This window comes from Leptosomus discolor, chromosome 19 (genome assembly GCF_034619465.1).
Source record: "Leptosomus discolor isolate bLepDis1 chromosome 19, bLepDis1.hap2, whole genome shotgun sequence".
NCBI classification, from domain to species: Eukaryota; Metazoa; Chordata; class Aves; order Leptosomiformes; family Leptosomidae; genus Leptosomus; species Leptosomus discolor.
The window spans coordinates 8,771,423-8,784,669 of record NC_141409.1 but is presented as its reverse complement, the minus strand read 5'-3'; the positions used below and the strand labels follow the sequence as shown (position 1 = coordinate 8,784,669).

At 56.4% G+C, this 13,247-nt stretch overlaps 2 protein-coding genes across 3 annotated transcripts in view; one reads left to right on the top strand and one right to left on the bottom strand.

Annotated features, from left to right (window-relative positions):
* The first annotated feature begins 2,923 nt into the window (after positions 1-2,923).
* Positions 2,924-3,313, top strand: QRFP (pyroglutamylated RFamide peptide). Its single transcript, XM_086475869.1, has one exon. It carries the CDS (start codon positions 2,924-2,926, stop codon positions 3,311-3,313), a length of 390 nt encoding a protein of 129 aa, XP_086331995.1.
* Positions 3,314-10,685: 7,372 nt separating this feature from the next.
* ABL1 (ABL proto-oncogene 1, non-receptor tyrosine kinase) overlaps positions 10,686-13,247 on the bottom strand; it is a 78,438-nt gene continuing 75,876 nt past the window's right edge. For both annotated transcript variants that reach the window (XM_009950503.2, XM_009950504.2), the window contains exon 11: positions 10,686-12,432. In XM_009950503.2, the coding sequence (XP_009948805.1) occupies positions 10,730-12,432 (1,703 nt within the window). In that variant the 3' untranslated portion in view covers positions 10,686-10,729. The remainder of the gene's footprint in view (positions 12,433-13,247) is intronic.

Sequence of the window (13,247 nt, the reverse complement as noted above, 5' to 3'; positions counted from 1 at the left end):
AAATGATGCACTGGGGATCACCACAGCTTCCCCCTCTGCCAGAGGCGTTCTTCGGAGCCCTCGGGTGAGGACAAGCTCTGAGCGCAGGCACCGGCTCTACCCACTCTGTCCCTGCCCGGAGCAGCCAGCCAGGCTGGGTTTCTCGAGCAATGGGATTTGGAGGAGTTCCAGGGTGGCATTTCCCAGCCAGCAGAAGAGCAGGAGCCCCCGGCAGCTTCCAAGGGGCTTCCTGCACCCCGCCGGGCCCCACGCAGGTGGGGAGCACAATGCCCATCCTCACTTTTCATTAATTTATTTCAGTGGATTAGCTGTAGCTGGGTTTTCTAGCACTTGCCTTCAGGGCAAGAAGGCACATGAAGCCGTGTGCCCCTGGCAGGAAGGTTCTTCCCCTCCCTGGACCCCACCACCAGTGTTTTTTCATGCCAGGGAAGGGACATTGTATGTGCAGTTTGTCGGTAGCACGCCCTTGTGTAACTGCCCCTGTCACCCAGGACTCCCTAATGACTTTGTTTTGACTTGCGCGAGAGGTATTTAATCCATGCCGAGACGCAGGATTTCCCAGGATTATTCCCAAGAGCGCACGCATTGCTCCACGGCCCCGGATTAGGCTAAACCCGCCCGTGGCGACACCTCCCCAGAGAGGGGTGGGCAGGGGCGGCTGGGGGTCCGGGACCTGGCCATACACCTTCCCGGCGAAGCCCTGGGCCAGGTCGTGGTGTGTCGCAGTGCCGTGAAGTCTAGGTCGTGTGTGAGTGGTGTCTAACACTGTACATGTGGACTTTCTAAACTCCTTAATAAAAGGAACTCATCGTTAGCTGGTGTGTCAGCAGCCGTGCGGGGACATCGCCGGAGGAACCCGCCATGGTGAGGGCACCAGATTTCCGCAGCTCCTGCTGCGTTGCAGGCGACAGGTCCTTCCCCACGCTGCGCTCATGGCGTAGCCCCCCGCCCCAGGAACTGGCCCATCGCAGGCTTGGCCTGCCCAAACCGCTCTGCGAAACTGCCAGGGAGGGGTGGGGAGACCCAGTGGGGCTGGGGTGGGGCAGCAGAGGCTTCCCAGGGCTCCAGCCCAAACCCAGGCACTGCAGGACCTCGGGGTGGCAGGTCCCCGCGCCAAGGGGACCAGTGGCTGCGTGCACCAGCCAAGGATGGGGGAAGAACCTGCGCTTGTCCCTGGGCAGGTTTGGGGGTGCAGGGGTCTCCGCTGGTGCCTGCGCACCCACCGCGCTTGCACACGTCTGGGCCCCCCAACAGCTGCACATGAACAGGCGCCCGCCAAGGGGGTGGGGGACATTCGTGCCCCCAGACAAGATCCTCCCTCCCACCAGCATCCCCACGAGCCGCCAGTGACTAAAGGCCAGCTCCAGCACAGCGTACACCCAGCCTCTCCTCCCAACGAGGCGGCAAACGAAGGAGGCGCGTTAATTAGCGGTGGTGCCGCGCTCCCATTGTGGTGGCTCGGCCAGCCCCTGTCGTGTGTGTGTGTCCCCCCCCTCCAGCCCCCTCCCCACCAGAATCCCAGCCTCTGCTCTGTGCAGCCACAGCCCTGCGAGCCGGCCCCGCGCTCGAGGGGTGACATGGCAATTAGCGCCGGTGGGTATTTAACGACGGGTGCAGCGGGCGGGCCAGCTCAGTCTGGGCACGGGCTCGGGGCAGCACGGAGCCAGGCCAGGGCAGGCGGCGCTGGGGCATCACCTGAGGCGGAGAGGTGAGTGGCTGGTGGGCATCTGTCTGTCTGTCCGTCGTTCCCCGCACGCCGGCTTTGCACCCTGCCTCGACGGGCAGCGAGGAGGCGAAGGCTGGTGGGAGGCAGCTTGGGGCAGCGGGCAGGGCTGGGCACCCACCGGCACCCCCAGCTCCCAGGATGGGACTCAGCAGCACCGGTTGCTGATGCTGGGAAGGTGCTCCCTGCTCTGGCTTCACCCGGTGATGTGGCTCCACGCTGGGCCACCGGGTGTGAAATGGGAGAGGGCAGGACAGGGGCAAGGTGGGAATGAGGCAGGGAGCACCCCAAAGCAAAGCCCACGGGCAGGGGGGTGCTGGGGAGGGCGGGCAGGGGCTTGGGCTCAGCTGGGTCCTGCGCAGGAGCGAGGAGCACCCGCAGCAGCCCCGCACCCTGCAACCACGGGGCAGACCCCCTGGCCCCCGTCACCTGCAGTGACTTCGAAGGCAATAACTCCAGCAAAAACTAATAATAATAATAAAAAAATCCATTTCCCCTTTCTGAGCCTTTGCAGGAGGGGGAAGGGGAGGCAGAGCAGCCCTGCCAGCACTCAAGGTCACCCCGGGTGCCTGCGGCATTGCTGCACGCAGCCCAGGACCACGCTCCCTCCCTCTCTGCTCAGCAGACCCTGCTGCCGGCGGGGCACCTCCGAGCCCCATAAAGCAGAAGGATGTCGAGCACCTTCCTCCGCACTCGCATTAGCCCGGCACTGCAGGTGGGACCTGCGCACTGGGAAGACAAGGCCGGCTCAGGTGAATGCACTTCAGTCCTCCCCGCAGTGCTTCTAAGAGGAGCCGGCGGCTCTGGAGCCCATCAGCCTGCCCGGCTAATAGCCCACTCAGCCAGCCCCATCCAAGCAGAGCCCTGCTCTTGGCTGGGAACCAGGGGAGTAGCTGCAAGGATGTAATTTTGAGCACAGAGTCGCTAAAGATGAAGGGGAGCAGGTCTGAAGGGGGCAGGGGAGAGGCAGAGCGAGCTCAGACGCCCCCACACCCCAGCTGGGTGCTGGCACGGAGGCTGCAGGAGGAGTGGTGGGTGCTGGAGAGGTTTTCTCACAGACTGTAGGGGCGGCAGGGCCGGTTTGTGGGTGCTGCAGCAGGGGTGGGGAGTGCGTGCTAGCTGCTGGTTGCTGCTTTAGCCCCTGCCCGAGGATGCTCGGTGGTTTACTGATGCGTCTTTCCCTTCCTGTGCTTCCCCCAGATGAGAGCACCCTACTCGCTGTCCTGCCTCTTCCTCCTGAGCCTGGGGGCCTGCTTCCCTCCCAGCGAGCGGCAGGAGCTGGGAGACCCCGGGGAAGGGACCCTGCTCAAGCCCAGCTGGCAAGCGGCGGCGGCTGAGGACTGGGGTGCCGGCTGGAGGGCAGGAGCGAAGCGGAGGCGAAGCGAGGAGCTGAGCACGTTGCTGGGCATCGCCCGGGAGCTGCAGGGCTACGGCCAGGAGGGAGCTGGGCAGCGGCTGGGCAGGCAGGGGGGCTCCGAGCTGCTGCCAGCAGGAGGGGAGAAGCGCAGCGGCACGCTGGGCAACCTGGCCGAGGAGCTCAATGGCTACAACAGGAAAAAAGGGGGCTTCACCTTCCGCTTTGGGAGATGAGGACTCAGACTCGACCCCTCACCTCCAGCGGGTCACCCCGTCCAGTCCTTCTCTTCCATCTCACCTAGGTTTGCTCGGACAAAAGGGTATTTGGGTTTTTTTTTTTTTTTTGCTGCTAGGTTGCCTTGGGGAGGGGGGACACCACGTTTGCTCCACTTGCAGCCCTGCTCCAGATCTCACGTCCCCGTTCCCAGCCGGTGCAATGGAAGAGGAGGAGAGTGCCTTAAAAAGAAGCCACTGTGTCCCTACCCCGGTGACACGCAGCCTTTGCTGGGGCACAGGGAAACGGCCCTGTGCTGGGTGGCCAGTGCCAGAGTGCAGGCAGAGAGCGGGGATGCCACACCAGGACAGGCAGAGCTGGCGGGGCCAGGCGTTGAGGCTGGAGGTAGGTGGGCTGAAGGGTTACAGCGGGATAGTCCGGGTGGTGACAGTTCCCTGGGGACAGGGCAGGGCTGTCGAGGAGGAGCAGGTCCCTCAGAGCTCTCAGAGTTGCTGCTTTCCTGCCTATTAAGGAAAAGTCCCTCCGGCAGCAAATTCTGCTTAGTGTCAAGATGCCACTTACAAGAGCCAGCTCCTGCATGCAAACCAGCCCAGAGCAGCGGGGTTCGAGAAAATCTTGTCCTTAAAAATCCCTGGTGTGAGCACGGAAACCTACCCTGTCATCACCAGTCCTGCTGCAGTCTCACGGCCCCGAGAACCACCCTCAGGTGCTGTCAGAGTCCTCACCAGGGCGAGATGGTGACGACCGACCTTCAGCATCCTTGTCCCATCACCCTGGCACTTGCCTGAAAGCCTGGCCCTTCCTAACGCCCTCCTGGCCTCATCACCACCTATTCCCAGCTGTAGCCACTGCAGAAACTTGGGTGCAAAGGGGCTGAAACAAGGACCCCTGCACCCACCCGGGGCCACCAACGGGTGCTCGGTGTCTTTCCTGCTCCCCAGTCCTCTCCACTGCCAATGGTGCAGCTTAGGGAATCACTAGCCCCAAAAGCCAGCACAGCCACGGCTGGGAAGGGCAAGCCTCGCTCTTCAGCAACTGCCTTCTCCACCTTTGGGCAGGTTCTGCTCTGCCAATGTCGACAACGACATTCGCTTTTGCGCCTGCTGCTGCAGGCAGAGATATTAGTAATCTGAGGTCTAACTACCTGGTTTGCAGGCACTAGCAGCAAGTTAGACACCTAACGACTGCTAATATTTCATTGGAGGCACAAAAACGAAGCAGGGCAATGATTTGCAAGCGCTAAATTGCACTCTCAAAATCAAAGACCACGGCAGGACTTGGTTGGGGCCGGGGGGGTTGGAAATCAGGCTCCAAGAGGTGCATTGCAATATCCATCAAGCAGACAGACCACTTAACACGGCGCTGCTGGGCCCGGCACGAGTTGTTCTCGCAGCAGGAGTGGTGCGTAAGCGAAGGCTGAATGGAGGAGAGCTGGAACCCACAAGAAAACACCAGCTGTGGGGTGGCAGGTCTAGGGAGGAGCGATGGAGGCACAGGAGCAGGCTCGTCCAGGGTGCTACGTGCGGGTCACAGCCCCACGGAACGGGAGGGACTCTGGATTTGCAGGGATAAGGGTGATGCCAAGATTTGACCCTCGCACAAGGACGGCGCCGGCTGCAAGGGCGAAGGAGGGGAAGAGCATCTTCCTTCCCCTGCCCCTCTGCTGCGGTAACCAGCTCGCACCGCAGGGACCACGGCAGCAACCAACCAACCCAGTGGCACTCGGGGTGGCTGAGCCCCAATGCAGCCCCCCCCCCCAACCCCAGGCAGCCCCTAACCCACCTCTGATCCCTCTCAACTCCCACCCCAAAGGCCGCCGGTTCGGGGGACGCAGGCGCAGCGCTCGCATCACGCAGCAAAGACGGGAGCTTTATCGATATTTCTATGGCAACGTCTCTTTTTTTTTTCCCCCCCTCTTTCTCCTTTTTTTGAGTGTACAAACCATCAATAAATATGCACTGATCAATTTTACCCTGCGCTGGAGTCAGGGGGAGGGATGGGAGGGATGAAGGGGAAAGAGTTTTGGAGCAACGCTGGGTCAGTGAGGGCTTTGCCGTGATGGATGGTTGCAGGGAAAAGTAGCACCATCTGCTGCGGGAAGGGAAAGGAAACCTGCTGAGCGATATTGGGGCGGGGGGGATGCCCGGGCTCCTGCTCTCAGGTCCAGGAGAGGAACGGAGTCAGAGCAGCATGATAAAACCCCCACATATAATGAGGCTTTGATTGAAGCGCAGTAACCCTCTGTAGAACTTAAAAGTAAAAGCCAGCGCTTACCTGGTGGGTGGGATGGAGCTGGGCTCAGCCCGTGCGCCTGGGGGGCTCCTTGATGGGCAGCTCCGTGCCACAGGGCCGGTGCCATCACCCTCCTCGCCCGCTGGGAGGAAAGGGGCTCCTGGCAGGCCACGACGTGGGGCAGGCGAGAGGCTGCGGCACCCGCGGAGCACCCCGGGCACGCATGAGGATGGCTGGTGCGCTCGGGAAAAGGCAGCGCTCCGGGGTCTTTGTTATTGCTCCTTGGTGAGTGAGGCTGGGGGGGAGGAGGAGGCAAAAGTGAGCGGCAAGTAACTGCCTGGAGTTTGGGGGTGTTGTCTGGGATGAAGGAGCGGGGAACAAACCAGGAGCAACTCCCGGGAGGCTGGAAAGCCCATCCCTGTGTGCTGGACGTGGTGCCTCCTGTCCAGCTCCCATGGGAGCCTACGCTCTTTCCCAACTCCTCCCCTCCTGGGTCCCTTTGTGGGGCAGCTCCCAGGGGGACACCCAGACCCCCCAACACCTTCGAGAGCTGGAGAGCTCACAGGAGCCCACCCACCCACCAAACCGTAAGGAGCCGGATTCATCGCGGCACGGCACGGCAGGTGTGGACAAGGCAGGACAACTCGCCTGGAGCACCGGCACCACCGCCTGCCGTGCAAGCCAACCCGCAAAGGGATGGCACCAAACAGGCATTGGGTTCTTCTACACATGGCCAGGGGGACCCAGGCAGCAAGGACCACTGCAGACACCTGCTGCCATCACCACCACTGCTGGGACCCTCTATAAAACGCCCCGTTATCCTTCCCTGACCAGGGCACAACCCTCGTCCTTGCCCCGGTCCTGTCTCCGCTCATCTCTCCATTCCAGCAGGCTGCTCCTCGCCTTTCCTCCATCCCGGGCAGACTTGCAGCACTGCAAACATGCACAACGGCTGCAGCACATCTCAGAAACACAAGTGGAGCCTCTGTAGAGAAAGAGCTCGATTGAATCGGGTCCAAGGGACTCACGAAGAGGCTAATGCATCATAACCGGGTCATTCAGCACTGCAGCTTCAGGAGCACAGGTAGGATTTCTATCAGCACACTGGATGTTAGGACAAACACACAACCTTCAACAGGGGGGTGATTGCTGGGAAAACAGCTCAGCGTAGCCTGGTTTGCAGGTAAACTTTCTGCTGAGCTGGATCTACCATTGAAAAAACACTCCACTCCCAGGGAGGACAGTTTCGAGCCCAGCCTCAACAGTCAAATGACTTGCAGGGCTGTCCCTAACCCCACGGCTTTAGGGGCACCAACGCCACTGCCAAGGCATCAGGGCCGACCGGAGAAGCAGGCTGATCCAGGAGCATCATTCCCAGCAACCCGCCCAAGCCAGGGCTCACCCTCGGACCAGGAGCCCGTCCCACTCTGCTGCCAGCCCGCTTTTAGGTGCGCACGTGATGCCACAAACGCTGCTCTTCAGAGGTGACACAGAGCTCAGGCGTATTTTCCTCTCTTTTCCATCGTGAAAAGATGAACGTCAAACAAGGAGGAGGCTGTCACTTGTCCCCTATCGTCCCCAGGGGCAGGCAGCTCCCGCACACCCAAGAGCGCCGCTGGTCCAGCAGCATCTCTACAAGACAGGCTGCCGCACCAGCCTACCTTGAATAACTTTTTTTTTTTTTTTTTTTTGAGAAAGAGTGAGAGTTGAACACTGACCACATTTTACATCTCGTGACAAGCAACTTCTCAACAAAAGGCAGGATGACATAAAAAGACGACTTAAAAGAGTGAACATTGTAATTTCAAAGACACACAAACCAAAACAGAAACACAAACACAGCTCTTTTTCCCCCAGAGCACTCTCACTTTCAAGCTCAATAGCCTTGAAAATTGGAGCAATCAAACTGTTAAATGCATCGATCTGTTAAATCAACTCCTACTGTACTCAGATAAATTTAGCCTTTAATCCCCTCGCTCTCACTCCCAGCACCACAGATCCCAGGGCTTTCCCCAGCCAGGTCAACCAGCCTCTGCCTTCCCACGACACCACGGACTGGTCCCTAAGCAAGCAGAGACGGAGATCACCAGGAGCAATTGTATTTAGAGGCAGGTCCAGCTTCCCCATCTTCCCTCAGCCCACAGCTATTCATCCCATCCGAGTCTTTAAGCCAGAGACGTATACAAAGAGCAACCCAGACACTGATTTTTGCCAAGAGCCATGGTCACAGAACCAGGATCCCTACTTTTTCGCTGAAAAGCAGCCTGAGCCTTTCCAAGCGCAGGCCACTAACTGCATCTACACTTGCCAACAGCATCCTCCTGCTCCTCTTTTCACCCTCTTCAGGCCAACGGAATCGCTGCCACAGCAAGCCAAGGTTTCCCACGAGCCTTGTTCCTGTGGCCCACGAGCGAGCCGTGTCCCGCGCTGGGACCAACAGATTTCATCAGGGTCTTGTCGAGGGGATTAGAATCCGGCTGAGCTGGGTTACAACCCTAAAACCCCACTGGCGGGACCTCGGGCACACCACGCGCTGTCACCTGCCCTCGTTTCCGTCTCACCCTTTCTTAGGCTTTAGCATCTTCATCAGTCAAGGCAACATCTCATTTTAGAGGCTGCTTAGTACCTGGACACGTCCCTCCCTCAAGAATTGCTGGAAAAGCTGAAGGTGGTCTGGAAACAGAAAATAAGGATGGACAACAGAAAGGAGGGAGGGAGCAGCCAGAACTGCCTGAAGAGAGGAACTCACAGGCCATTTCTCAGCAGAGGAGGAGTTAAAAAACAACAGCAGCTGAATTACAGAATACAAACAATTAAAAGGAAGAAAAGTTTAAAGCCAAATCTCTGATTTAAATCTCATTGAAGACAACAGCAAAGTCCTTGCTTCAAAAGAAGTGATGGCACAGTCTTTATACTGCGCATCTTTTTCCTCTCCTGACTCTTCGGCGCCAGATCAAAAGGACGGGGAAAGGTGCTGCTGCCTGGCTCTGACCAGCCCACTGTGCCGAGGGGCCCTGGTGAACCGCCCAAACAGGGAACCCCTCTTTTCAGACGTGGAGTCTAAGGGGAGGTAACCGGGCCTGAAAAGCCTTGCTTACAGACAAACACAGGTTTTCCTCAACATTGATTTATTTTTAAATATACTACACAAGAGAGACTGGAATAAAAAATAAATCAAAAAAAAAAAGAAAAGTAGAGAAAGAGAGAAGGAAGAATTCAAAGTCGTGTACAGAAACAATCTGTACTGGACCAAATGAAAGGGGAAACAACCCCCTTAAGTATCACAGAGATGAAGGACAGAGCTATTTACACACCGTAAAAAAGACAAGTCTACAAAAGTGTGTAATAACGAGATACAAATGTATAATATAGTGGCACAATATGTTATCAAAGTAAAAACAGTACCTCCAGGAAAGAGACAGTCCAAGGGTTGGGTGGTTGGGTTTGGTTTTTTTTTTCCTTACATTTTTAAAGGCAGCCTGTGGCAGAAGTGTGTATTTCCTTTTGAACATTTGTCATGTGTTAAGTCATGGCTGTGAGGGCGAGAAGTGGTGTGAACACACACAAGTGAACTACTAGAAATCATATACAAAACAAACAGTTCCAAAGAGAACAGAATAAAATACAATTGAAGGCAATTAGTGTTTAAGATACACAAGAGGGGTCACGAGAGTTACAGGGGAACAGGACATGGAAAATGCTTTTTTCTCTTGTTTGGAACTGTTAAGAGGAGTTAAATTGCACTGTTAATAGCCCTAAACCTTGTTCTTTCACTATCGTCACAAGTCACAGTTAGTCCCCAGTCACGTTGCGTTAGTCGGGAAGGTCACAGGACCTTGGAAAGGAAGCCCAGGAGTCCTGCTGTCAGCGTTTTGTGGCAGTTTCCTCGGGAGATGCACCCAAGAGAAGTGTCTGCAGTCTTCACAGACCCTTGTCTGATGCTGGGTGGAACCACAGCAGCACGAAGGCAGCGATGGTTTTAACCCCGAAGCACTGGCACCCAGCCTCTTCGCGGGGAGTTCGCACTGGCACGGACAGGGAGGCACCGCAGCCCCTCAAAGCACAGGTCTCTACGGGAGGGCAGGAGCCAGGTCCCATCTCCACTCAGAGAACAAAAAGCTGGAAATTCAACTAGAGGAACAGCAGTTCTCGCCCATCCGTGATGGGCAAGCTCCGCTGAAACAGCTGCTGGAGGCACAGCAGCATCTCTGAACTCATCCCAAGGTACCTCCCCCTGCTGCAAGCCCCCCGTCTTTCAGGGAGCGATGCCTTGCTCAGCACCAGCCCACTGCTCCCCGACCTCTGCAGCCCTCCACCCCCAAGGCCGGCCCGGTTAGTGTCAGATATCACGAGAGCGTGACAGCCCACCCTTCTTCAGACCTTCTCCAGCCCTTTTTCGCTACCCAAGGGAGATCTGCAAGCAGGCTCCCGTGCCACGACGTTAGCGGGCGCTGTCTGCAACACTCTGAACCCAAGCGATTCACTGGGGCTCAACGACATTAAGAAATTACTGAAAACACAGAAACGAAGGGCAGCAGGTGGAATCGTAGGAAGAATTTGGGCAAACATCACTTGTAGCACTCTGTCATTAAAAAACCCCAAAACCTTACATGAACAATTTTCCCCCCTTCCCTCCCAAGTGCCAAAGCTGTCGCATTAATGTCGGGTCAATGTCAGATTCCGGCCCGGGACATGTGCTGCAACTCCCCCAAGAAACGCAGTGGGTATATTGCTATGCAAACACTCATCCTTGCGTACAGTGGGACAGAGGGGAGGGGACGAAAATGCAGTAGAAAGTCCTCCTGAGGAGGATGGCATCTCAGTGTCCATCAGTCTGGCTTCAGTCTTAACGGTCTGTCCAGAGCAATTAAAATATTAATAAAAAGGCATGGTGTGACATCAGCATTTAGACTTGTAGTCCACAAGGCAAGAACTCCACAGATAAGACGATTACGAGTATATGAAACACAGGGAATCTGAGCTAAGAGGGTGGAAAGCGCCTCTTGAACACAGCCCTGCCCTTTGGAGCTGGGGCATCCATTCATAGCACGTGTCTTTTGCACAGCCCTAATCGGAATGCCCCGGTCCTTTGTCAGTCCACACACGTTACTGTCTCCACAGTTGGCTTTGGCCCATTGGGATGTATTTATTTAGTTATTTCTTTATTTTTAACCTGGCTTCTGCTACCTCTGAACAATGTCGCTGATTTCTTTCACCGAACTGAGAAGTTTGCTAAAGTCCTGGGTGGCTGCAGGACCGCTGCCAGCTGTGGCTGGGCAGATCTGAAGCTCCCGTAGGTTATTCTCCAGCTTATTGATGGCCTCCCGAAAGGCAAATTTGTTCCTCATCTGCTGAATAGAGTCCACGTAGCTCACGCAGAAGGTGTAGAGGTTCTTGCCAGCCTCCAAGACAGCGCTGTGGCTTGCCATTTGTTCAGAGTTCTTGCTGATGGCGATCCGTAGAGCCTCAGTGCTCTCCAACACCACCCCTTTAGTGATGGTGCCGCTGGCAATCCTCTCTGGGGGCTGCCGGGTCTTCCGCAGCGAGACCCTGGTGGATATGAGAGGGATGAAGGCTGTAGACGACGGCTGGTCCCCGCCTGGGGCGGAGGGTACGGATGAGGAAGAGGCAGCTGGGGTTGCTGTGCTCAGCAGCAGCTTTGTAGAGGACTGTGGCTTTGGTACAGAGGGGATCCCCAGCTTTTTCACACCTTCCCCTGACTGGTTTGGCTTGACAGCATCACTGCCTGCAGCCTCTCCAACCTGAGTCAACTGTTTGGATTTCGGCCCAGACACCACATCTGCTGCTGCTTCGTGGCTGGGACTGTGAGAAACCTTCCCAGGCTTGCCGACGGCGGAGGAAGAGAGGGGAAGCGGAGGGGCCGGTTTCAGCTTCGATAACTTCCCTTTGTCCTTCCCGGCCGACTCCGACGTCTGCTTGAGCCTCCTCAGTCGCGGCTCCTCAGAGGAAGCCTTGCTGGCACCCACGAAGCCGGCAGGGTTGGGTTTGGCAGCAGAACCTTGGTCCATCGTCACAGTGGTACCTAAGGCACTGGATTTGACTCCGTCATCCTTGTGGAGCACGCTGGAGGAAGGAGGGGCAGCGGGTTGCCTACGGCCAAGTTTTGGCGTCAGAGTGGGAGGGCTGGAGCCGGGGCTCGACTCTGCATCTTTGAACACATCATCAGCGGTCTCTTCATTTTTCTTAAGCAGCCGTGGAGGAGGGGTCACTGTTCCCCTGACCGCCATGTCAGTCTTGGCCTCGTTTGCCCGCTTCCGAGGCAGTGCTGGCTTTTCGCTTTTGTGCCCCCCGAAAGTGGAGGAATCAAACTGGCGGCCCGTGGACTGCAAATCCCGAGGCAGAGTCACAGATTTCCATTCCGTGTCCTTTGCTCCATGGGGCACACAGGAGGCTGAGCAGGACCTTAAGAAACGCTTGCTGGAGTTGGAACTACTCTCCTCTTCACAAGCCACCCCTCGACTGCTGCTCATCGTGCTGGACTTCTTCCGTAAATGGGGAGATAAAAACCCAGAGTTCCCAGCGACAACCCCGTTGGTGACACCAGCCCCGTTGCCTGGGCTCTGAAACTTGGAGGGGGGGTCAGCCGCCTCTGCGGGGGGTGCAATGAAAGCGCCGTTGCCGGCCTCCCTGCACTCCTCCTCCCCACCCGCCCTGCGGTCCGCGTGGCCGTCCATCTCTCTGAAGGAACTGCTCCGTTTTGGAGGGGTAGGGGCAGTCTTCTTCTTCTTCTTGATAAGGGCACTGAAGAGGTTGTGCTTTTTGTCCTTCGGAAGGAGCCTCTCGTCTTCATTCAAACTGCTCTCCAGGGCCACCCTCTCCTTCCGTGGGAGCAAGGGAGAAATAGCAGGTTCATGATCCAGAGGGTCTGCAAGGGAAAGAAAAGAGTTTACTGAGCGTTGCTTCAACAGCCAGAATAATCAGTTCTCTTCCAGGATCAAACCACTGTAGCACCTCCAAAAGGTGCAGGTTCTGCAAAGAGAGATGACTTCAGACCAGAAGTAAAGCAAGTAAGTGCAGCCACACTCAAGCCTGGACTGATGGCGGTCCCTAATCCTACATACATTCATTTCTGAAGTGGCCTCTGCAGGACTCAGCTGCCAAACTACTTTCCCTGTAGGCTTCCGATTTAAACAGCGACATACAAACACAAAATGTTTATGTTCAGATTCCCACCCTCACATCTGGAGACCTGTCTAAACTTCACACTGTGAGGAAGACAAATATTACGAGGCCTTTGCTTTAGTCCCTGTGCTGTTGCTGCCTTTTGAATAGGTGACCCTTTGAATTAGTAAGACATTTCTGTGACCCACCTCCCAGTCTCCTTGTTCATTTAGGTTCTTACTCCTAACCCCCTTTCCTGATGTCACCCTTTGTTTTTCACCAGCAGAAATCAAGATGCCCTTTGACAGCTGAACACTTCAGGTCACACCACCGTGAAGATGACCAGCTTTGTACAATAACCCAGGAAAGTGGTCGTTAACAGCCCCCTTCAGCAGCATTGCTCCAGAAGGAAATGATGGGGTGACTCTTTCTCTACTTACAAGAGGTATTTAAAAACGAATAGTGGTTTATAATAAATTTATACAGAGTCCTGAAGGTCTCTGTATTTGACTGACAGGGGGTCTCATTCCCAGGCCAGGCACTCGGATGGCATTCTAATTCAAAGGAGGAATGCCTTCA

What these genes read in the sequence shown, in the direction of transcription:
- QRFP (XM_086475869.1), top strand. Translation starts at nt 2,924, where the DNA reads ATGAGAGCACCCTACTCGCTGTCCTGCCTCTTCCTCCTGAGCCTGGGG.